The sequence below is a fragment of the Chionomys nivalis genome, chromosome 18, assembly GCF_950005125.1.
Source record: "Chionomys nivalis chromosome 18, mChiNiv1.1, whole genome shotgun sequence".
Classification (NCBI taxonomy): domain Eukaryota; kingdom Metazoa; phylum Chordata; class Mammalia; order Rodentia; family Cricetidae; genus Chionomys; species Chionomys nivalis.
This window is the reverse complement of record NC_080103.1, coordinates 19,116,905-19,141,837: the sequence shown is the minus strand read 5'-3', so window position 1 is coordinate 19,141,837 and position 24,933 is coordinate 19,116,905. Positions and strand designations below refer to the sequence as shown.

At 45.2% G+C, this 24,933-nt stretch overlaps 1 protein-coding gene across 1 annotated transcript in view; it reads left to right on the top strand.

Annotated features, from left to right (window-relative positions):
- Positions 1-24,669, top strand: part of Tafa3 (TAFA chemokine like family member 3) — a 49,209-nt gene extending 24,540 nt beyond the window's left edge. The window contains exons 5-6 of the mRNA XM_057793941.1: positions 24,282-24,425; positions 24,566-24,669. Coding sequence (XP_057649924.1) covers positions 24,282-24,425; positions 24,566-24,669 — 248 coding nt within the window. The remainder of the gene's footprint in view (positions 1-24,281; positions 24,426-24,565) is intronic.
- Positions 24,670-24,933: the final 264 nt, after the last annotated feature.

The following is a 24,933-nucleotide window of genomic DNA, read 5'->3' as shown; positions in this document are numbered from 1 at the left end:
CTTCCAAAACTGAAAAACCGAGGCGTTTTCCTTCTTTAAAGAAGCATAATTGTGGGCCAAGGAGAGGGTTCGGTGCACAAAGCACTTGCTGTGTGAGCCTGAGCATCTGTGCTTGGACCCACAGAAACATGTAAAAAGCTGGAAGTGGGGCCGGCAAGAAGGCTAAGGGTGAAGCATTTGCTGCTGAGCCCGAGGACCAGAGTTCAAGCCCCAGAATCCACGTGGTGGAAGAAATACATTTAACAGTAGTAATTTTTAAAAGCTGGACACAGTGCATGAGTGTCTACAATCCCAGTTCGTTCCAGTGACGTACTGGTGCATCAGAGGGAGAGACGAGCATCACCAGAAGCTCATGCACGGGCTATACTGGCTAGGCAGAAGTGAACTGCAGGAGAGGCCTGGCTCAAAACAAAATGAATGGCAAGGACCGACACTTAAGGTTGCCCTCTGACCTCAGCAGCGAGCCGTGGGACACTGCCCACACATGGTACGGTGCTTCATCTTTCCCACTGAGTCCTATCCCGAAGCTCACCTCTACGTGAAGTAGCAGCAAAGGCCATCCAGGGAAGGACTGCCTGCTGTCACCTAGGCAGGGAACCCTCCCGTTCATGCTACCCCCCAGGAGCTCATATTCAAGTAAAAAGTTGTAAGTTGAGCAACACAATGGGACAGGCCGCTTCTTGCCTCACTCTCTCTGTCCTGTCGAGACCATGATAAATGATATGACTAGGGTTCCAATTCAAGGCTGTGAGACTGCGTAGTTTTCCCCTTTGGGTGGCCAGAAGTTCCTGCCCATTTTCTCTTCCCATGGTCAGGTTTCCTCCACTGCTAATGTCATAAGGCATTACCCTTCCCCGGATGGCAAAGTTTTCCTGGTAACGGCCTCCTTGCCTTGCTGCCTCCAGCCCCACCTCTTTATCACTACCATAGTGATCTTCAGAAGCAGAAGTCAATCAAACCACTCTGCACCATGACATGAACTCCACACTGCTCAGTGTTTAGGCCTCCCTCAGGTCTCAGCACCTGCCTGCCTTTCTGTCCTCATCATCCAGGCCCACCCCACCTCCAAATCACTTCAGTTCCCCAAGGCTTAACTACCCTGGACCCCATAATTCCTCGTTTGTAAATGAAACCTTTCTACATAGGGCCATGCAAGCAGCAAATGAAAGGATGCTTCTGCAAAGCCTTGTGACAACACCTGCAGTGTTGACACATTCTGGAAAACTGACAGTCTCACTGTAACTGAGGTGGGGATGGGCTTCCCTTTCTTCACCTAGCAAACCCCAGGCATCTATCAGGGCTAGGCATCTCACCTTCCTACCATCAAGTCTCTCCAGACATCCTAGATTAGAATAGACCATTGTTTCTACATGCATAACACAGCCTTTTGGGGAAGAGTCAGCTCCTTAGTCACCTGTCTGTCTTTCTCCTCCTGGGGTCCTGAAGACCCCGGATCCCAAATACTGTCTCACTGACTCTGTTTCTTAGCACAGAGTACATACAGCATCTAGCTCTTGGTCAGGGCTTAGCTAGTGAATAAGCAAGGTAGCAAGGTTCCTAAAAAAGGGTCTGGATATTCAGACAGGGTATCCAGTATACCACAGCCATCACCCGGGTCCTGGCATAGACTCCTCCCACAGTGCATGGACTCTTATGCTTCCCACCCCTGGAAAAGGGGCTGCTAATCTCTTGCCAGTCCACCCGCCTAGCAAAGCCTCTACCCCATGACCCAACATCTGGCTCGGTCTGATGAAACGATGGATTACTGATTCCCTTCAGTGCCCGTTAAAGCCACTGCCCACAGCTGTTTGAATTTCATCAGAGCCCTTGGCAACCTTTCTCCCCAGCCCCCAAAGCCCACAGCTAGAAGGAGGATTTCAAGGAACAACTTTCAGACCAGCAGCAGTCTGTCTGGAACTTCTGTTTGTCCAACCATCTTCTAATTTCCAGGCACGGAGGAAGTAGATGAGAGCCATGAAGGGAATTAGGCAGCCTAGGACCCCACAGATGCATTCTCTCCTTTTGGAATAAATTATTAGTGTCTGAGAAAAAGCTGGATTTCATGGAGGTGATACGTATGAGTTGCTGTTTTCATCACTGAGATGAAATATATAACAAAATATCTTAAGGAAGAAAGGGGCGGCTTTGGCTCACGGTTTCAGGGTCCTACAGTTTGAGGGAACAGCATGGCACCAGGTGCTTGAGGCAGCTGATCACATTGCATCCACCACAGTCAGGAAGCAGAGAGAAAGATGAACGCTGCTTCGCAACCCTCTTTCTATTTGTATCTATTTCTATTTCTATGTCTGGAGCATTCAAGGTGTCTTCCCTCCTCAGTAAAACCTTTACAGAAACAGCCTCACAGACACAGGTAGAGGTATGTTTCCATGGTGATTTGTTTAATTTATTCAAGTTGACAATGAAGCTGGACCACGACACAGGAGGTGGGAGCTGACGTGGCAAATCATTGCAAACATCTCAGCCTAGCTCTCTGTCCCTCCTGCCTCTGCGGCTTGAGACTGCCACAGGGGTAGGCAGAGGACCACTGTTCTCCTCCATCTAAACCTTCAGAGGGCCACTGATGTCCTTTACTCTGACCCTGGGGAACCTGGGGATTTGCATACCGTTGGTCTCTACAGAAAGACTTTGGCGGTTCTTGGTGAGAGGTTAAAAGTGCTTGGTGCTCAAGCCAGATGATCTGAGTTTGATTCCTGGATCCCACAGTGGAAGGAGAGGACCACCTCCTGAAAGTTGCCCTCTGACCGCCAGACGCATATGTGAAAAACAATATGTATGTGTTTACTGTGCTGACTGGTTTTGTGTGTCAACTTGACATAACTTAAAGTCATCAGAGGAAGGAGCCTCAGTCGAGGAAATGCCTCGATGAGATCCAGCTGGAAGACATTTTCTCAATTAGTGATTAATGGGGGAGGGCCCAGCCCATGGTGGATGGGGCCATCCCTGGGCTGTTGGTCCTGGGTTCTATAAGAAGGTTGGCTGAGCAAGCCAAGGGAAGCAAGTCAGTAAGCAGCACCCTCCATGGCTTGCATTAGCTCCTTCTTCCGAGATCCCGCCCTGTTTGAGATCCTGTCCTGACTTCCTTCAGTGGTGAACAGCAATGTGGAAGTGTATACCAAATAAACCCTTCCCTCCCCAACCTGCTTTTTAGTCATAGTATTTTGTCACAGCAATAAAAACCCTACCTAACATATATGTGTTTATGTATGCATGCATGTATGTATATATGTGCATAAATACATATGTATATGTGTGCATATGTATGTGTGTGTGTATATATATATATATATATATATATATATATATACATATGTGTATGTATGTATTAGAAGGACCATGACTGGAGAGGTAGCTCAGTGGTTAAGAGTACTGGTAGTTTTTCCAGATGACCTGGCTTACATTCTTAGCACCCACATGGTGGATCATAACTTCCTGTAACTCCAGCTCCAGGGGAATCCAATGCCTTCTTCAGGCATCAGGCATGCAAGTAGTGCACACACATGCAGACAAAATACCTACACAAGTTAAATAAATAATAAAAAAAAATTTAGACAGACCATGACAGGAAGGGAGTCAGAGTGAGCTTTAGCATGGATCCTCGTTCTATTATTACGTAGTTGTGACTTTGTACCCAACTAAGAGTCTTCCCATCTCTGGGCCTCAGTTTCCTTAATTAATAAATCAGAAGGTGGGGATCTTGTGTCGGTCCACTCCCTGCGGCTGCTGTGAATGAGGCATGGGATGATAGAGACGGGCTAGTCCCATTAGCCCTGCCCAGGCTGCCTTTCCCACTCTGCACTGTGTTCCCAGGACCAAAGAAAGTGCCTGGTACGAAGGGACCTCCTAAAGCCATGCTGAACAAGCCACTCAGGAAAGCTGGGTGTGGCAGGGCAATCAGGAGGCAGGAGGCTGCTCTGCTTTGGCTTCTGTTAGTGCGATGCACACCGTGACCGAAAGCAACTCGGAGAAGGGAAGGTTTATTTCATTTTACACCTTTAGGTCACAATTTTACACTTCCCTCACAATCGTTGAAGGAAGTCAGGACAGGAAGTGAAACAGGCCATGAAGGAACACTGCCTACTGGCCTGCTTTCTCTGGCTTGCTCAGCCCCCTTTCTTATATGGTCAAGGCCCACCTGCCCAGGGACGGCACATCCACAGTGGTCTAGGGCCTTCCTGCATCAATTAGCAATAAAGAAAATGCCCCACAGACATGTCCACAAGTCAATCTGATGGAGGCGACTCCTTAATTGAGGTTCCCTCTTCCTACGTCTGTCAAATGAACCACCAAGAGGCAGAGGCCAAAGGATCAGGAGTAGGAATCAAGTTCAAGGCCAGGCTGCTGCAATACATAATGTCCTGTCTCAAAACAACTTTAAAGATATTTCGTCAGGGCCAGGTATGGTGACACACATCTTTAATCCCAGCCTTCAGGAGGCAGAGGCAGCTGGATCTTTGTCAGTTCAAGGCCAGTATGATCTACATAGCTGAGTTCCAGGACAGTCAGGGCTACACAGTAAAACCCTGTCTAAAAAAGAAAAAAGCAAACATAAAGTCTCATCAACTGTCCCATAACCCAACCCCGTGTTTACCACTGTTTAGTCTAATAGAATCTTTCCAACCACACTGGCTGCTTCAGTAAAAATGAAGACCAGCTCCATGCACCTCTCTCCTGCACCGTCTTCTTCCCTAGGGATGGGTGGGGTACGGTTGCCTTGCTCACTCTCTAAGTTCTCCTATTTCTAGCGTTTCATCCACCACACACTCAGGTTTACTATCTCATCTAGTTTAGTGCCAGTCGCTGCAGAAGGCAAGGCAAGTGCAGGAGTCAAGGGCCAGCACAGAGCAACAAGCTGCTCAGAGAGCCCCAGTGTAGAAGAAGCCGCAGACCCAGCCGTGGGCTCTCTTCCATCCCTACCTATTCATATATTGTTCCTGCTGCTGAAGATGTGTTCCCTTTGCCAACTGGCAATTCAAGACTCATCTTGGCTGGCAAATACCCATGAACCCTTTCCCGGCTTTCTCAGCTTTGAGAGTATAAATGCCTGGGAGCCAGCAAGACAGTCCAGCGATAAAAGCACATGCCACTGAGTCTGATGACCTGAGTATGAGTCCCAGGATCCACCCGGTGGATGGAGAGAACTGACTCCTGCAACTTATCCTCTGACCTCTGCATGTGGACCGTGGAATACACATGCTGAATAATAAGCAAGCAAGCAAACAAGTAAGATGTCTGATAAGGCCTGGCAGTGTAGGCCAATGGTAGAGCACTCGCCTGAAATACACAAGATCCTGTTTCAATCACCAGTACCACAAGAGGTGGGGAGAGAAAGGAGGAGGAAGAGGAGGAGGAGAAGAGAGAAAGGAGATGGAGAGAGAGAGAGAGAGAGAGAGAGAGAGAGAGAGAGAGAGAGAGAGAGAAAGCCTGCACCTAAATGGTTTGTCTACCATCACTCATCAGGATCGTCAACAGAAAGAATCGTGAAAAAAGTTGAATAAATGCCCGTGGGTTCAGGTTTTCTCTGAGTACCATCAACAAGGGTCTGCCGCATCGTTGTCTCATGAGTGCCCATTGCAGAATGGAACTGCTGGTCCTTCAGCCTCCAGACCTGTCATTTCCAGCCAGAGCAATTCCTACCCCAGTAAGATTTCCTTCAGCCTTGTTGCTGAGGGGGAGTGTGTCACCCCCCCTGCACTGAAGAATCCCTGCCTCCCCAGGCAAATAGTGGGAGTGCCAGCTGTGGGCTGTGGCGTTTGACTGCTCAGCTTCTCAAATCCTCAGCAAGGCTCGGTAAGGGCCTCTGTGATCCGAGACTTTGCCCAGGGCAAGAGTGGCACTCCATGGTGAGGGAACAGTGTTAGCTCTGAAACCACTGTGTGGATCCAGCTGGCAGCCCACTGCAGGGTGAGAAGTTGGAATACCAGAAATAAAGGTATCTTGTCTTGGTTTGTGTTCCCTGAACAGATCAGAGAGAAAGACAGAGAGATGAGTGTGATTACAAAGAGGATTTGGGGGAAGTAATCCTAAGGAGGCCTTACTTTAGTGAAGCTCAGGTGTTCCTCGGACACCATCCACCTCATGTTTTCAGCCAAGGACGATCACTAATTCAGATTTTTTTTTTTAACATGGGTCCTGGGGTGGGGATTTAACTCCAGTCCTCATGCCCATGTGGTAGGCATTTTACCGACTGAGCTTTCTCCCAGGATGCAATTAACCCTCCACTGTGAGCAACTGGAGCGTCATCGTGCTGAGCAATTTTCTAAGACACTGTGAGATATGCTGTGGAGGAAAGGTTTATTTGGCTTTCACTTCCAGGTCATAGTCCATCATTGGAGGTCTTCAAACAGGAACTCAAGCAGGGCTGGAACCTGGAGGCAGGAACGGATGCAGAGGCCATGGAGGGGAGCATGCTCCCCATTATGATGATAGCAGACAGAACCTCTGAAGCTGTAAGAGTTTTCTTTTTAAGAGTTGCTGCGGTCATGGTGTCTTTTCACAGCAATAAAAACCCTAACTAAATCAGTTACCAAAATTAAATCAACACCAGATAAGCAAATTAAGTAGACCTATAACTGCTAAAGAAATAGAAACAGTCATCAAAAGTCTCCCAACCAAAACAGCCCAGGACCAGATGTTTTCAGCGCAGAATTCTACAAGATTTTCAAAGAAGAACTAATACCAATACTCCTCAAATTGTTCCACACAATAGAAACAGAAGGAATGTTGCCAAACTCTTTCTATGAGGCTACAATTACCCCGATACCCAAACCACACAAAGATCTTACTAGTAAAGAGAATTATAGACCAATCTCACTCATTAACAATGATGCAAAAATACTCAATAAAATACTGGCAAACCTAATACAAGAACACATCAGAAAAATCATCCACCGTGACCAAGTAGGCTTCATCCCAGAGGTGCAGGGATGGTTCAACATACAGAAAAAAAAATCTACCAATGTAATCCACTATAAAAACAAACTGAAAAAAAAAACTACATGAACATCTCATTAGATTCTGAAAAAGCCTTCAACAAAATACAACATCCCTTCATGATAAAGGTCTTGGAGAGAGTAGGGATACAAGCAACATACCTAAACATAGTAAAGGCAATATACAGCAAGTCAACAAGCAACATCAAACTAAACAGAGAAAAACTCAAAGCAATCCCACTGAAATCAGGAACAAGACAAGGTTATCTGCACTCTTCATATCTATCCAATATAGTACTTGAGATCCTAGCTAGAGCAATAAGACAACAAAAGGAGATCAAGGGGAGACAAATTGGAAAAGAAGAAGTCAAACTCTCACTATTTGCTGATGATATGATAGTTTATATAAGTGATCCCAAAAATTCTACCAAAGAACTTCTACAACTCATAAACACTTTCAGTAATGTAGCAGGATACAAGATTAACTCAAAAAAAATCAGTAGCCCTCCTTTACACAGATCATAAATGTGTTCAAGGAAATAAACAGATTAAGAAATAGAATAAAGGGAACAGTGACCTCAGGGCAAGATTCCACCTAACTAAATTTCCAACCCTTGGAAAGAAACTAAAGAAAAGCTTAGAACTGGGTGTGGTAGGGTGTACCTTTAATTTCAGCAGTGGGAAGGCAAAGGCTGGTGCATCTCTGAGCCCGAGACTACCCTGTTTTATAGAGCAAGTTTCAGGACATCTAAGCTTAGGCAGTGAAAGACAGAAAGCTGATAAAGATGTAATTGAACAAAAGAGTCCTCTCTAGTCCCAGAAAGCAGCAGAACTTGGCTTAAGCCATGTGGTTCTGGGTTTAGAGTTAAGGATAGAAGAAAGGAATTATGGAATAAAGCCACTGAGGCCAGGTATTTGTCACAAGTGTCTCTGAATGGAGGCCTTGTAGAGAGGCCAGTGCGTGAAGCTGTGAAGTTTTATTTTAATCACATTTTATTAACACATATCAACTAATTTGGTTTATTGTTTATAATGCAATGCAAACAGAATACAAGATGGGTGAAAAATCACGGCTGTGTAACTCAGGACCAACATCTTCTAGTAGCCTTTCTTTATAAATATTAAAATTTTGAATACCAAGTTGAAGCCTGGGTTGCCTTGGAGAACCTGAGATTTCAAAAAGGCTTGAGTCATGATTACCTGGTGAAGAGAGCTACTAACAGGGAGTGGAACCAACCCAAGAGAAAGAAGGGTGTTGCAGTCAACAAAGCTGAACACAGTTGGAGATCTGAAGAATATTTTGGCATCAGATATGAAGATGCAGAGTTTGGAGTTTGCCCAGCTGGTTTTTGGTCTTGCTGTGGTCAGGTATTTTCTCATTATTCCTCCTTTCTTCATGTTTTATAATGGTAATGTACATCCCATGCCATCATATGTTGGATGTATCTGATATATTTTTAAATTATTTTGTAGGGATTTACAATTTAGAGATTGCATGAATTTCAGAAGAGACTTTGAACTTTGGGCTTTAAAACATTGTTGAGACTGTGGGGACTTTTGAAGTTGTACCAAATAAATTTTGCACTATGATATTGTTACAGGCTTATGGGGGCCAGGGAGTGGAATGTGGTAGTTTGAATGTAATTGACCCCCATAATCTCATAGGGAATGACACATTAGGAGGTTTAGCTTTGCCGGAGTGGAATGTAGTAGCTTGAATGTAATTGACCTCCATAATCTCATAGGGAGTAACTCTATTAGGAGATATAGCTTTATTGGAGAGCATATGGCCTTCTTGAAGGAAGAAAGCCATTGTGGGGCAAGCTTTGAGATTTCCAATGCTTAGGATACCACCCAGTGTCTCAGTCAACTTCCTGTTGCCTGCAAGATGTAGTTCCACATCTGCCTGTGTGCCACTATGCCCGCCCCCATTGTGAAGAGCTGCTGTGGCCATGGTGTCTCTTTACAGCAATAATAACCCCAACTAAGATAGAAGACAAAGCCCAGAATGGCATAGAAGAGCTGTTGCTTGAGAGGCAGGTTCCTGGCACAGCTAGTAATCAGATGACCAAACACTGTTCTAATGCCAGACCCTGATGCAGCCACCCCAACTGTGGCAGCTCCGGCACCAATAAACTTGACTGCGATGTCAATGTCTTGGGAAACAACACTGAGATTATAGGTTTGCACCATCATGCTTAGCTTTTGACAACATCTATGCATCCTTTTGAATAATAACCCTTGGAATTGCCTTTCTCCTACAGCTCAGATCGCCCTTCAACCTGATCTTCATGCCTCAGCCTCTTGAGGGGCTGGGATTACAGGTCTGTGCCACAAGGCTGCTTTCTCAGTGCTGCTGGGTGGGCCTGCGCCAGTATCCATAGAACCCTTTGTTCTTTGGACAACGAGCTTACTCGCTGTGTCCATGATAAAGACCACCGACCTGATGAGACTGAGAAGCAGCCTGGAAGGAGGGGAATTGTACGCTCCTGCTCTGATTGTAACTCTACCAGATCAGTCTTGAGTGTTCACGGTTTTCATCAGTCAACAAGTGTCACTTATGCAACAACCAGAAACATATGAACCAACCATCGCCTTGCATTGCATAAATCACAGGCTTTTTGCTGAGTCTCTGGGGAAGCATTTTCCTCCAGCCTTAAGTAAGAATAGCTGCGGAGCAGTGAGTTCTTGCCTGGAAGAGTCTTCCTAAGCTGCTACAAGCTGCCGAGAGAGGTTCTGACTGGAGTGAGGCCTCCTGATGTAGGAGCTATAGCATCAGTAGCAGCTATGAGTTCAGGTGTCCTTTCTACTGGAGCAGAGTTTCCTTTGTGTGACCACTGAGCGTTCAAAACAGCTGGGTGGTTATTGAAGAAGGGGCTGCTTGGCAGACAGGGAGGCAAAAATGAAGGGTCTAGGGGCTGGAGAGATGGCTCAGTGGTTAAGAGCATTGCCTGCTCTTCCAAAGGTTATGAGTTCAATTCCCAGCAACCACATGGTGGCTCACAACCATCTGTAATGAGCTCTGGTGCCCTCTTCTGGCCTGCAGGGATACACACAAACAGAATATTGTATACATAATAAATAAATAAATAAATAAATAAATAAATAAATAAATAAATAGGCTCTATCAGGTGACATTTGAGCAGCTGTATTTTTTTACACTAAAAACATTTGAAATTAATATTAATAGTATTTGAGAACCCTCAACCTATAGTCCCACTGAGTTGTGTTAGGCAGGGGCCCTGAGGTCTCACCAGACTGGTGTGTTACTTTTGAGTTTGTCTTCATCTTGCTAACCATCTATCTCCCCATCTGGTCCCTGGTGTGGTCAAAAAGATGAATGTTTATGAATTCGACATCTGTAATGGTATTTATGGTAGTGCAGGCAGACTTTTCTTTTCTACCTGCCAGTTCCCAAATAATCTACACGGAGACTCAACATTAGTTATAAATGGTCAGCCAACAGCTCAGGCTTATTACTATCTAACTCTTACAACTTAAATGAACTCATTTATATTACTCTACATTCTGTCATGTGGTATTACCTCCCTTTCACCTTGCATCTCCTGGTTCCTCTCCGTGTCTGGCTGGCGATCCTCTGACTCTGTCCTTCTTCCTAGTGTCCTTAGTCTGGTTTTTCTGACTAACCTTATCCTGTCCAGCTATTGGTCAGTCATCTTCTTTATTAAACCAATCACATCATCATTTACACAGTGTAACAGAATATTCCACATGGTAGCAGAGAGTATTCATTAGCTTTCTGTTGCAATAAAATACCATGACCAAAAGCTGCTTAAAAAGAAAAGGTTTATTTTAGCACATGATTCTAAAGAGATAGATTTGGGAGGGGAGTGTTCTTTTTTAGTGTGAAATGTCCCCCATAGGCTCATGTATTTGGACACTTGTCCTCAACAGGTGGAACCTCATTGGAGGAAGTGGGTCAGTGGGTGGGTAGGTTGGAGGTGGGGATTTGAAATTTTATAGCTGCCCCCCTTTCCTATTCATTCTCTCTGATTCCTGACTGCAGATGCAATGGGATCAGCAGCCTCTAGCTCCTGCTTCCATGCTTTCCCGGCCATGGCAGGCTGCAACCTCTCAAACTTTGGGTCACAATAAGCCTTTTGCCTTAGGCTGCCTCTCTTCAGGGACTTTCTGACAGCAACAAGAAAAATTGCTAATACATATGGCAAAGTCCAGGGGGTGATGGCCATTAACAATTAGGACTAGGGACAACTAACTCCATGTCCTGGCATGGTGGGCTAATGACATCTCCATGTCCTGGCATGGTGGGCTAATGACATCTCCATGTCCTGGCATGTTAGAGGGAGGTTTAGAGATCAGGCACCAAAGAAGAAGTCAGACAGGTTGACTCCAAGGGGAGAGGGCTTTAGATTTTGATCTTGATTACATTTAGATCTTGATTAAGTTGGGTAATGCTGGAGGCACTACTGCCTCAAGCTGAACCAATTACAGGTCAGCTCATACTGAATTCATGCCTAGACCACAGGAAAGGAGACGTCACTTTCCTGCTAGCTCCAATTTTAGATTCAATTATTTCTCTGCAGTGGACCGGAACTGCCCAGGAAGCTAAGCTGCTGGGGTCGTGAAGGGCTGTTTATCACTCCGTAAGAAGGATGTCCAGGCACACTGTAGTCAGTGACAGGTGAAGCTGTGTCCCATGAGGGGTGGACGGTTGAATGGTGGCATGTGCAATTTCAGACTCTCTCTCTTGGAGATCTACAAATTTCAGAGTGGAATGGGACAGGATTAAGAAGGAGGAACATTCTATTTTGTTTCCCCCTTACCAGCCATGACAACCTACAAGAAGTTCAGTAAATTACCTAATTCTCATCTCGGAGAAAGAATGGACTGTCATTTAGTTCACCGTGAGGATAACCAGGCTTACATGTAATTTCAACATAGTCTGTAGATGCTTCCTACATCTTGACAGACAGCCTCTTAGGACGAGAAGGAGCTGCAAGGGGCTGGAGAAAGGTATGGTTTTATGCATAAAGAGGTGCACTGGCTTGTGGGTCTTCCCTGAGGCCTTACTTCAGGCCTCCAATGGGGTCTCTGTGGTATACAGGCCTGAGAGTAGCCTGAGCTGGCAAGAAAGAATCTCTTAAGGTAGTTACTCCACATCCTTTCTGATTGATCTGGCTCATAATTGGTCTACAAGAACGATAATTTTTCGCAGCCTTGTGGCACATACCTGTAATCCCAGCCTCTCAAGAAGCAGAGGCATAAAGATCAGGTTCAAGGCCTATCTGAGATGTAGGAGAAAGGCAAGTTTAAGGATTATTATTCAAAGGATACATAAAAGTTGTTAAAAGCAAGACATGATGCTTATAATCCCAGTTCTTGAGCTGTACAGGAAGGAGAATCAAGAGTTCAGTCATCCTCACCTACATAGCAAGTTCAAGGCTAGCCTGGGCTATACAAGAGCCTGTCTCAAATTAAATAACAACAACAATAACAACAATAATACCAGCAATTATAATAAAGTTAATTAAGTATAGTAAAATTTTAGGGAGTTTGTTTGAGCAAAACAATTCATCGGTCAGGCAACATCAAACCACCAGCAGTACAGAGATGGAGAGGTGCCAGAGGATGCCTTTGCTAAAGGCCCAGGAAGCCAGAAAAAAGGAAGCATTTGATTGGCTAAATGGGAAGGAAGTGTCTAATGAGTGTTTGAGAACAGTGCCTAATAAGTTAAACAAATTTTTGGATCTGTAATGAGATCTGGTGGCCTCTTCAGGCATACATATAGATAGAATATTGTATACATAATAAAAAGAAAAAAATTAAAAAATTTAGGGGTTGGAGAGATGGCTCAGTGGTTGAGAGCATTGCCTGCTCCTCCAAAGGTCCTGAGTTCAATTCCCAGCAACCACATGGTGGCTCACAACCATCTGTAATGAGATCTGGTGGCCTCTTCAGGCATACATATAGATAGAATATTGTATACATAATAAAAAGAAAAAAAAATCAAATTTTTGGTTTTCCTTTTATACTGGGTTAGGTTTCATTTTGCCTGTACAGGATCCTAAAGTCTTGGGGCTCTCTCAGCCCCATGACATTAATCTGTTTATGTGTAATGTAATGTTACACAGTTCAGTGTAGGGCCCCAAACACTCTGGGTAAACAGTCTACCACTAAACTACATCCCCAGTCACCATTTTTAAAACTAATGCTATTTATTAGAGAGAAAGAGAGAGAGAGAGAGAGAGAGAGAGAGAGAGAGAGAGAGAGAGAGAGAGAGAGAGAGAATGCAAGAGCCACAGTGTTTGTGTGGAGATCATAGAATAACTTTTTGGAGTTGATTTTCTCCTGCCTTATAAAAGAAGACATTTAATTGGGGGACTGCTTACAGTCTTAGGGGGTTAGTTTATGATTGTTATGGCAGGAAGCAGTTAGATATTCCACTACAGCAAATCTTACATTCAGATTCACAGACAGTGGGCAGAGGGAGAGACTGGGCCTTGGGGTGGCCTTGAAACCCTAAAGCCCACTGCTAGTGACAATTCCTCAACAGAGCCACACCTTCTAATCTTTCTTGTCCTATCAAAAAGTTCCACTCCCTGGTGACTAAGCACTCATATATATGCACCTGTGGGGATCATTCTTACTCTAAGTGTTACATGTAGCCTGTTATGACCGCTAGGAAGGAGAGAGACAACACTTATGGGTTCCAAAGATTCTAATAAATCACTGCATAAGCCCTGATGGATCAGGGCTGCAGGACAAGGACTCAGGAACCTTGACTCTCCTGACAGCCCCAAGCAGGGGCAGAAGTGGGGTTAATAAGCACAAAAATTGCCGGGCACTCGGGAGGCAGAGGCAGGTGGATCTCTGTGAGTTCGAGGCCAACCTGGTCTAGAAGAGCTAGTTCCAGGACAGGAACCAAAAGCTACAGAGAAAACCTGTCTCAAAAATAAAATAAAAAAAGCACAAAAATCATAAACATTTGTTTCTAAGTCATGGTTAAAATTTTTCACCAATCAGGAATCAAAGATTAGGAACTTTCCTTGTGTGTTCCATCACTGTCAACCGACATACAATGCAAACTTTCCAGTTCAACCAGTCAGACTTATTTGTTCTTTCTGTTGTTAAAAACAGACATAATGTTTCTAGAGAATTAAAGACGCATAATGACGGTTTCTATGGTTTAGGGAGTAGGTTGGTCAGCCATTGGAAAGTTCTCAGCTTCCCTAGGGCTTGGGAACTGTAACTTCATTTCACACTACAGGTAAAATGGAGTCTGCAGTCAAAATGGCAGTTCTCAGGCCAAAGTGCTTTTGCCTTCTCCCTTCAAAACCACCACATACACCCAGACCTGTGGAGGAACTATTTCCCCCTTACCAGGTGATGCCACGGGTTGCACTGGGGCATACAGAGCAGGTAAATCAACTTCTTCTGAGGGAAAGTCAACTTCCTTCAGTGGTGTTGAAAGAAAAAGCAGAGGTTGAGTTTCTCTGGGTGACCTGGTCGAACTAAGAAAAGCGAAACCCCAGAGTCCCAGAGGGAACTGTGTCTTCAGGGCCAGTTGCTGTGTGTGTGAGGACAAAATGAGAAATAGAAGTGACACACTGGGGCAGTGGTTCTCAGCCTCCCTAATGTAGAGCCTGTTCTACAGGACAGTATGCAAGTCGGGAACTAGGCTGGAGATTTAAAAACACACACAGACAGACAGACACAGGAGACACAGGAACATGGATCATCCTTGAAACAAGAATGCCAACCTTATTGTGCTCCAGGGAAGCTTATCCTTAACTGATAGCCACACCCCAGCTCCTGGGATTTTCAGCTATAAAACCCACCAGAAACCACTCCCCTGCCACCAGGAACCCATGAGGGTCTCATGCTCAGAGCAGCTGCAGGCACAGGAAAGCAGGTTGTCTCACTCCTGCAGGCAAAGGGTCTGAGGCAGGCAAAGAAGGTCAAGGGGCCAGGGGTCTGCAACCCCCAACACCCTAATGCTGTGACTTATTAACACAGCTTTTCATGTTGTAGTGACCCCCAACCATAAAATTATTTTTGTTACTACTTTATAACTATAATTTTGCTACTGTTGTAAGTCATAATGTAAATATCTGATATGCAGATGGTCTTAGGGGACCCCTGTAAAAGGGTCATTTGACACCCCAAGGGGTCATGACCACTGAGAGAACCACGGCACTAGGGATTTAAATTCTAGTGGTTTTGTATTTTGGCATCCTTCTGTGACATTCTTCCCTGTGGTGCAGGACATCTGTCTTTGTGAACAGAGACCTTCCTGCTTTCGACTATCAATGCAAAAAAACATCTCTTACTGATGTGGGTGGGATTTACCTCTGAATGCTGTGAATATCATTGGTTAATAAAGAAACTGGCTTGGCCTGATAGGTAGAACAGAGCTAGGCAGGGAAAACTAAACTGAATGCTGGGAGAAAGGAGGGAGAGTCGGAGAGAAGCCATGGAGCTGCAGCCAGAGACAGACATGTTGAAACCTTGCCAGTAGGCCATGAGCCTCATGATAAAATGTAAAATAATGGAGATGGGTTAATTCTATATGTAAGAGCTAGCTAGCAATACACTTAAGAAACTGGCCAAGCAGTGACTTAATTAATACAATTTCTGTGTGGTTATTTTGGGAGTGTGGGCAGCTGGGAAATGAACAAACAGCCTCCTTACAACAAATTGGCACCCAACATGGTCGACTATATCCACATTGAAGCTGAGAAAGCTTAGAAGGGAACTCTAGACACACACACACACACACACACACACACACAAAAAAAAAAGTTTAGCTGCATTTTTTTGGAGGTCTGGCTATGGAGCATTTAAATGGGGTTTGTGAACAGAGTGCTACAACTTGCTTAATGACAACATAGAATGACTGTATGCCTAAAAATAGGACTGTGAGCATGGCTCTCAGAGGCAGCAAAGAGTTCTGCCATGCTGAACTGGGAGGAACAAGCATGCAGGGCCTTGTTTGCCCAACAAGACTGTCACTTAGTTTTTTAAAAAGTGTTTAGCATTTTAAGAAGCCGTTCTAGTCAGAAAAGATTACAGATATGCAATAAAGACAAATCCGGATGGAAAAGACCTCTAAATGAGTCACAGTGTTGGATAAATGTAGATAGGCTTGGGAGAGAGAAGAAAAAGTATAGAGAGTTATAAAAATAAATTGGTTAAAAAAAACCAAAATCTTTAAAGAGAGTAAAGGGATAAAGATAATAAAATAAATATTAAAATGTAATAGAATAAAAGCAAATAAGCCACATAAAGATGGAATATGCAAAGAGCATCTGGATTATGTATATTATTGTGTTTTCTTTGAATTTTTTGACTGTGAAGGAACTAAATACAGAGTGATATTTTATTGTATGGGCTGCTAAGTTAAACCAACATAAAGGTATCTTGACTTCAGAATTTGAGTCTAAGAATTTATGTTGCTTTGAAAAAGAGATTCTACTTTTGTTTCCACAGAAGATGGGAGCCTGTGGAATCCTTCCAGTTAATGTGGTTTGAAGGACCAAGACCCCCTGAAAGGTTTCCTTGAACACCCCTCAAAAAATTACTTCTCCTAATAAAAATCAGGAAGCAGTTTAGAGAGAACTATGCCCAAATTCCCTAAATGATTGTTTATAAATGTTTGTTTACATTTAAAGGGGGATATGATATTGATATGAATCGTTTGCATTGGTATGGATCTTGGTTTATTGATACAAATTTAAGGTCAATTTTGTTATACTGTGTGTCAAGTTGGGAGCATAGGCCCCAGCCCCTCATATCTATCCCAACCCTCAGGCCTGGTCTGGACTCCAAAGTTCCCAAAAGAGGAACATGTGGTTCCTTTTCCTTCCTCCGGGGAGTTGCGTTTGCAGGGCTTCCCGGTTTCCCCCTCTGGGCCACCCAAGAATGCAGAACTTCCATTAAACCTGAATATTTCTTTCTTTCTTTTTTTTTTTTTTTTAAGATTTTTTATTATCTACACAGTGTTCCGTCTGCATGTATACCTGCAGGCAGAAGAGGGCACCAGATCTCATTACAGATGGTTGTGAGTCACCATGTGGTTGCTGGGAATTGAACTCAGGTCCTCTGGAAGAACAGCCAGTGCTCTTAACTGCTGAGCCATCTCTCCAACCCAAACCTGGATAGTTCTTAATTCGGCTTGTTTTGATTTGGCTTGATTGAGAATTTTGTGTTGGCAGGGAGCTTTTGTTAGGAAATATTCCTAACACTGTGCATATGTATTTCTGATCTTGATTAAGGTAATGTGATTGTCTAGCTCATTTTAAAATGTAATGTATAATGAAATATAAGTTAATAGAGAGTCATCTGTAATAGTCAAGCTTCTAGCCATGTTAGTTAGGTTTTCTAGATATATAGATATATATTTCAGTTAGATAGGTATTCTTCAAATCTTACAGAGACCTTCAGAATATGGCCTTTAAAACGTTTTAAGAACTTAGGACTTTTCATGACAGTGAGACACATCTGTTCCTGGCAGCACCAAGCTACTTCAAAAGAATGGTGGGCATCAAAGAGGCTCCTCATGGAGTTTGCTAGCCATTTGGGCAAGAAACTGCTCTTGCCTGGACTGTTTGATGGTATGTTGTGTGAATTGGGCATGCAGGACCCACAGAGAAATGACTTCTGAACTTGCCATTACATCTGATTTATGGTGCTTAGGATTGAACCAGAGCTTCAGACTCGGAAGAGAAGAACTCTACCAACTGAACTATAGTCCCAGCTCCCTGCCTGTTTTCTACTTAGAGTTGGTTTGGGGGTTTTGGTTAACATTTATTATTATGTTAATTTGTTTGTTGTATGAGTGTTAGCAAGTGCACATCACAGCATGTGTGTAGAGGTCAAAGTGAGGGGCAGGGCATGTTCCATAAGAGTGTGGAGGTCAGATGACAACTTTTCAGAGCCAGTTCTTTCTTCCTGTCATGTGGGTTCCAGGGCTATCCCTGAGTTGTGTAACTCAGGTCATTGGACTTGTGTAGGCTCATATTTCTATATGGTGTGGCAGCCAGGCTCTCAAGCCATAGGCCATACCTGAGGTGGTCATGTAACCTTCCAGACAGGCTGTTGCTAACCTAACAAAAGGTCAGGATGTTGTTTTGTTCCTTTCTTTGTAATTTGGAGGATGCCTGATAGAGATGCTAATTCAAGCCTACATGACAGCTAGCATACAGAGCACACAGGTAGTTGTGGACGTGATAAAAGCCATTCACCTAGTTACCTAGGAGACAGAATGCTAATGTATTTACCCCTCAGTTTATGTTTTGGTATAAAAGCTGTTTAGAGAATAAAGCGAGAGGAATTCTTCAGGATGTGAACTCAGGACTTCATGAGGCATCACTGAGAATCTCCCTCCCAATAAAACCATGTGAGTTGTGTTTTTATTCCTGTGCTTTCATGCCAGTCCGGAGAGAGATAGTTTATGTTGGGGTCTGGTCCAGAGAAATAATTTATGGTCTGGGCTAGCACAGGACCCTGACAGACTTGCTAGCCACACCTTTATCCACTGAGCCATCTTGCCTTCCTCCTTAAGTAGATTCCTAATATCCTTCATAGTAAATTTTTTAAAAATATTTATTTATTTATTATGTATACAATATTCTGTCTGTGTGTATGTCTGCAGGCCAGAAGAGGGCACCAGACCTCATTACAGATGGTTGTGAGCCACCATGTGGTTGCCGGGAATTTAACTCGGGACCTTTGGAAGAGCAGTCAATGCTCTTAATCGCTGAGCCATCTCTCCAGCCCCCTTCATAGTAAATTAACACCAGCAATTAAAACTAAAAAGTAGACCCATAGCTTTGCTGAATCAGTTCTACAAAGTACCATGAATTACCAAGAAGTGACTCCTCCAACTCCAACCCTGCCAAATGGTTTTTAAGGGCTCAATCCTCTTGTGAATTTTGTCTTTGATTATTTTTATTATTTGGGTATTTCAAGATGTTCTTCTTCCTTCTTTCCTTCCTTCCTTCTTTCCTTCTTTCCTTCCTTCTCTTTTTACAGGTAGATGATATAAGTCATGGCTTATGTGTGGAAACAAAGAGACAGTTTGGGGCTGGAGAGATGGCTCAGCGGTTAAGAGCACTGCCTGCTCTTCCAAAGGTCCTGAGTTCAATTCCCAGCAACCACATGGTGGCTCACAACCATCTGTAATGAGGTCTGGTGCCCTCTTCTGGCCTGCAGACATACACACAGACAGAATATTGTATGCATAATAAATAAATAAATATTGAAAAAAAAAGAGACAGTTTGTGGGGGTCAGTTCTCCCTCTTCACCATGTGGGTCTCAGGAATCAAACTCAGGCCATCAGGCCTGAGGGCAAGCACCTTTACCAGTTGTAACCTCTCTCAGGCTTTTGTTTGGGCTTTTTTATGCTGGGAATTGAACCAAGGTCTTTGCATGTATTAGTCAGGTGCTCCATCACTGAGCTATCCCCCCATGTCCCTGTGTAGGGGCATTTGTTTCCTGAACATACAGTGTCTGATAAATGAATTTGCACACCTTGGCCAAAGGGAATAAACAATGTCAGACTCTCAGTGATGAGCACATCATGCTAGCAAGAGACACGGGGCTGCTCACCGCTGTGAATTTCTCTTTCCTGTCAATCAAGTCCTCTCCTTGTCCAGTAAGCCAGCTCACTCTGTCACCCCCTCCGCAGAAGCTTCATGTGGGATTTCCCTCTGTATGCTGTAAATACCATTGGTTAATAAAGAAATTGCCTTGGCCTGTTGATAGGGCAGAACTCAGGTAGGCAGGAAAAACTAAACTGAATGCTGGGAAAGAGGAGGCAGAGGCAGAGAGAAGCCATGTAGCCTCACCAGAGCCAGACGGAACTGTACCGGGTAAGCCACAGCCACGTGGCAATACACAGATTACTAGAAATAGGTTAAATTAAAATGTAAGAGCTGACCAATAAGAAGTTGGACCTAATAGGCCAAGCAGTGATTTAATTAATACAGTTTCTGTGTGATTATTTCAGGGCTGAGCAGCTGGGAACCAACAAGCAGTCTCCTCCAACAGAAGCTGGAGGATTACTGGCTGCTGGAGAAGACTGCCACATCTGGCCTGTTGTGTTAGGGTACGAGACAGTGGGACTCCGAGAACTTGATGGTCATGAGCGGGTTTGTTAGATGCCAAAGTACAAGCCAGCAAGATGGTTTAACTGGTAAGGACACTTGCCTGAGTTCAACCCCAGGACCCACCCGGTCGAAGGAGAGAACTGGCTGCCCAAAGTTGTCTTCTGCCCTCCACACACTCAAGTTGGATGGGTCTCCCCTCCCCCAGCCCTGCCACTTGCACATAGAAAGGGATGACGTTTGAAGAGGTCCGAGTGAGACAGGATGATGACATTGGGCCACACCCTCCATCCACACAAGATTTATTTATAACTCCTAGGGAAAAGTACCTAGGAAACCAAAACCTTCCCACACTGCACCCTTGAAGCCAGCTTCCCACTGACTAAATACCCATGATGGGGGATCAGCCTTGAATAAATCATGTCCCTGCTCTAATGTACCTGGCATGAAATATTCAGAGACGTTAATGCATTTTGCCTTAAGCTGTCATCACAGCTTTTGTCCAAATCTGTGGTGAGTGTTGGTTCTGTTATCTTTGTTTCCTTGTTTATATCAGAGGCAGAGTGCAGGCTGGAAGTTCCAGGAAGACGGACCAGGTGGGGGGTTATGCCATGTGGGGATAAACGGTGAGCTGAGCGGCCAGTCCTGGCTTAGGGTCAAGGATCCCTGGGTCCTGTTCCCAGTACACTGGGCTCATCTTGTCACAAAAGAGCAGGTTTGGATATAATGGGATGCCTTCCCCAATGGTGAGAATTTAAAGTGTTTGGAACCTTGCAAAGAAAGGGATCTCAGACCGTAGAGACGGAAAGCAATTCTCAAATGACTAAGCAAGTGTGACTTAGCCAGAAACTTCTGTCAATGCAGGGAAGAAAGCTGAGTTTAGATAGCCTGTTGATAGAGAAATAACAGACAGTCTAGAAGTCATGCTTGGGAGCTGTAGTCTTGACTGGGAGGCACTGAGGGTGAACAGAATCTGAAGGGTGAGCTAGCAGAAGCAGGTGACACTGTGCCCACCAGGGGAGAACTGCTTCCCTGCCCTTGGGATGTGCTGATCTTTTTAGACTGTTGCATTAACAAGGGAGCATCGGTATGAAGAGCTGCCTTGCTTCCCTTGTCCCTGCCCACACACTTCCTTGATCTTGCCTCCCACCCTCCCTTACCGCAGATGGGGTTCACTAAGACCTAACCTGACCGGACTTGAGAACAAGGGCAGGGTTATTTAATTGCACAAAGACTTCCCCACGTTCCCTCTTTACTGAGCCAGACACTGAAAACAAGAGGCTTGAAGGAGAATTAGCCCTCTGAGCCCTGCAGAATCCCAGCTCTTTCTCTGCCTCCTCCTGGGGAGCGCTGACCTCACTCCCTCTCATCATCCTTTGGTCCACTGAGATTATTCAGCGTCTGCCCTGTGAGCTTCTTTCCCTGACAATACCAGCTCCATTTCAGTTTCAGACCTGGTGGGTTGATCTGCTTCCTCACCATGCACCTCTCTCTGCGGATGCCAGTCCGAGCCCCCTGAGGTTTGCCATATGTAGCCCCTTAGCAGTCCAAAGCCCAGGAGGAGTATGGGAGAAAGCCTCAGCACTCTGACTGGCCTTAGGCACTACGCAGACACCTCAGTATATGTGCCTATTGCTCAACTGGTGTCTCTCAACTCCCAGCCCATCCTTCTCCGCTAGGCCAGTGATGCTGGGAAACGACTTCCACAGACACATTTCTGTTATTAGCAGTCTGTTAGGTTTTACCAATACGGGAAGACCAGAAGGCTGGAGAGGGAAGAGCCAATTCAGGTCTCCTCTTTGTTTCCGGCTCCTGGAAGATCGTCCCACACAGGGCACAGCAGGTCAGTCCAGCAGTTGGTGATAGCTCTGGACCAGGGCTTAGGTCTTCAGACCTGTCGTTCCTCTGTGCACAGTCTCCAGAAGTGCTTCCGGGCAGTTGTATACGCCTCTAGAGCTGACCAATCCCTGAGTTCCTGACCTGAAGTGTTAGGTGTTTGGGTCTGCCAAGTTATCTGGAACTTACCATGACAAATGTGTAATTTCCTAAATGTTTTTTCTTCTTCGAAACGGACTTCTTTTGTCCCCTTCTCTCCCCTTCTCTCCCCTTCTCTCCCCTTCTCTCCCTTTCTCTCTCTCTCTGTGTGTGTGTGTGTGTGTGTGTGTGATTTATTTCTGTCTTCTGTGTATAATTGTCTTGCCTACATGCATGTATGTCTGTGCTCTGCTGCAGGCCTGGTAGAAGGCCAGAAAAGGATGTCAGATCCCTTGCACCTGGACTTACAGACGGTTGTGAACCATCACGTGGGTATTGGGCTCTCTGAAAGAGCAGTCAGTGTTCTTCTCAGCCATCTCTCCAGCCCTCTTCTGTTTGAGGCACGGTCTTCCTATGTAGTCCTGGCTGGTCTGATTTTGCAGCAATCCCCCTGCCTCTGACTCCCAAGTGCTGAGACTGCAGGTGTGGGCCACCATGCCTACCTATCTTCTTTATCTTAATAAATGTTACCACCGTCCACCCAGCTGCTCAGCTAAAATCCCTTGGATCATCCTAGAGTCTTCGGCCTCCTCGTTATCCCCTTCCCCATTCACCCCTGAGCAAATCTAACCTGACATTCTCCCATCTCCATTTTATCCTAGAGAAGCAGCCATCGGCTTAGAGTAAGTTGAATGAGAAAGCAGGAAAAGCCTTTAAGTAAGACTTCTAGAAAAACCAGCTGCAGACTCAGACCACAGTGGCTTTTCTGGCTAAACCAAAGGGAAGCTGAGATAACCGTAACTGGTGGGGGCACAGAGGGGCAGCCAGGGATGTCCCCAAAAAGCAGGATGGAAGAGAACTAAATGCAGAAAGTTGAAAGTTGTCCTTTCTGATGACCTGTACAGGATTGGGACTGTATACTATGCTGGAAGACAGCCCCTAACCACCCATGATGACTTTACAGGGCTCGGTTCAGGTAGGAGCCCAGGCGTTTCTTTCCTTTTTATTCAGACTGTGTTAGCTTTCTGCATGACTTGAAAGGCCTTTTTAACACGAGTACATTCGATAATTAGGCCTTAGATTCATTAAACACCGATAAGCATCTGGCTTCTGGGTCCAGACAAGAGAAAGAGCTAGAAAAAAATGAATTCTTTTCTAAATGAGTTTTTAAGACTCAGAGAGGACAAGGGGTAACTTCCCTCTCATGCTCCCCAGGTTGAGTTGAAAGAAGAAAGAGACAGGAAGCAGAAGACAGATCCTCAGGGAACACACGGAAGTGGACTTCTTGCCACTCAAACCGTTTACAAGGCAAATCTTGATTTTCTTATCTCCTAATCAGAGACTAGAAACAGATATTATCAGGCTATATAAGTTAAATTTTTTTCAATTTTTGTTATTTTGTGTATATATAAGAGACAGGATGCCAGGTGGTGGTGGAGCATGCCTTTAATCCCAGCACTCGGGAGGCAGAGGTAGGTGGATCTCTGTGAGTCTGAGGCTACCCTGGTCTACAGAGTTCCAGGACAGCCAGGGCTACACAGAGAAACCCTGTCCCTGACAAAGAGAGGAGAGAGGGAGAGAAGAAGAGAGGGAGAGAGAGAGAGAGAGAGAGAGAGAGAGAGAGAGAGAGAGAGAGAGAGGTGGTTTTGCTTAGCCCAGGCTGGACTTGAACTTACTATGTAGCCAAGGATGACTATAAACACCTGATCCTGCTGTCTCCGCCTCCCAGGAGTTGGCATTGTGGCCATGTGCCATCGCACCTGGCTCACTCCAGCTACTGATGCTCACATCTTTATCCTAAAGAAAAGTGAAGCCTTTGAGGGATCAGAGAGAGGATAGAACTTCCCCAGGACAACACATTTGTACAAAGCTACCCTTGAAAAAACAGGTCTTGGTTCAATGGGTAATATACTTGCTGTGCAAGCATGATGACCTGAGTTCAAATCCCCAGAACCCATATTTTAAAACCTGGACATAGTAGCGTGGATCTGAAATCCCGGGGCTCCTATGGCAAGATGAAAGGAGACAGGTGGATCCTCAGAAGCTACTGGACAAGCAAGGCTGGCATACCCAGTGAGGGACAGCAGACACCCTGTTTCAAACAAGGTAGAAGACAAGGACTGACACTGGAGATTGTCCTCTGACCTCCATAAGTGTGCTGTGGCATCTGTGTGCACACACACTCACACACTCACATATACATCATACATACAAAAAACAAAACAAAAACCTAAGGTTTTTTTTTTGTTGTTGTTGTTGTTACTCCAGATTCAACAGCGTTTTGTGACCCTCGCGGGATCACACAGGATGGCGGGGAGAGGAGACTAGTGAGGTGTGAACAAGGCTACGCAGAGGCAAGGGTTCCGGCCTGGCTGGTGGTCCGAGGGGTCCTGGGCTTCATGCCCCAAGCAGGTTAGCATGGGCAAAGGGAAACACCTCACCTCCCAGGGCCCTGGGGAGGGAGGCAGGAGTGGTGAGGCTTGTAGAAGCGCTTTGAAAAGCAAAGCCAGCCAAGTTGTACAAAACGGGCTTCACGCTCCTGTCTCCTTCAGCCCATGTCACCGCTGGCGCTTTCTCCCAGGAGACTGGGTGCAGCTGCGAGCTCAGCCAGCACGAACCTCGGTCGGTACTGGCGACGTCTCCATTCGCTTTCTGAATTATTTATCCCTCTTTCCCCATCGCACCCCTAGACCTTTTATAACATTAGAGCTTTAAATAGGTCTGGGTGTTGGTTTGGGCCACAGCATCTCACCATCCCTCCTGTCAGACAGTCTCGGAAGAAACCTTCTTCACACACATTGATTTTCCCCTAAGCCGGCAGGGCCTCGAGGTCATGGTCATCAGCTCTGCCTGGGTCCCAGGAACAGCCCCAGTTAGGGTGAGACGGAGGCCCAGCTCACAGTGTAGTCCTGCCTGGGGG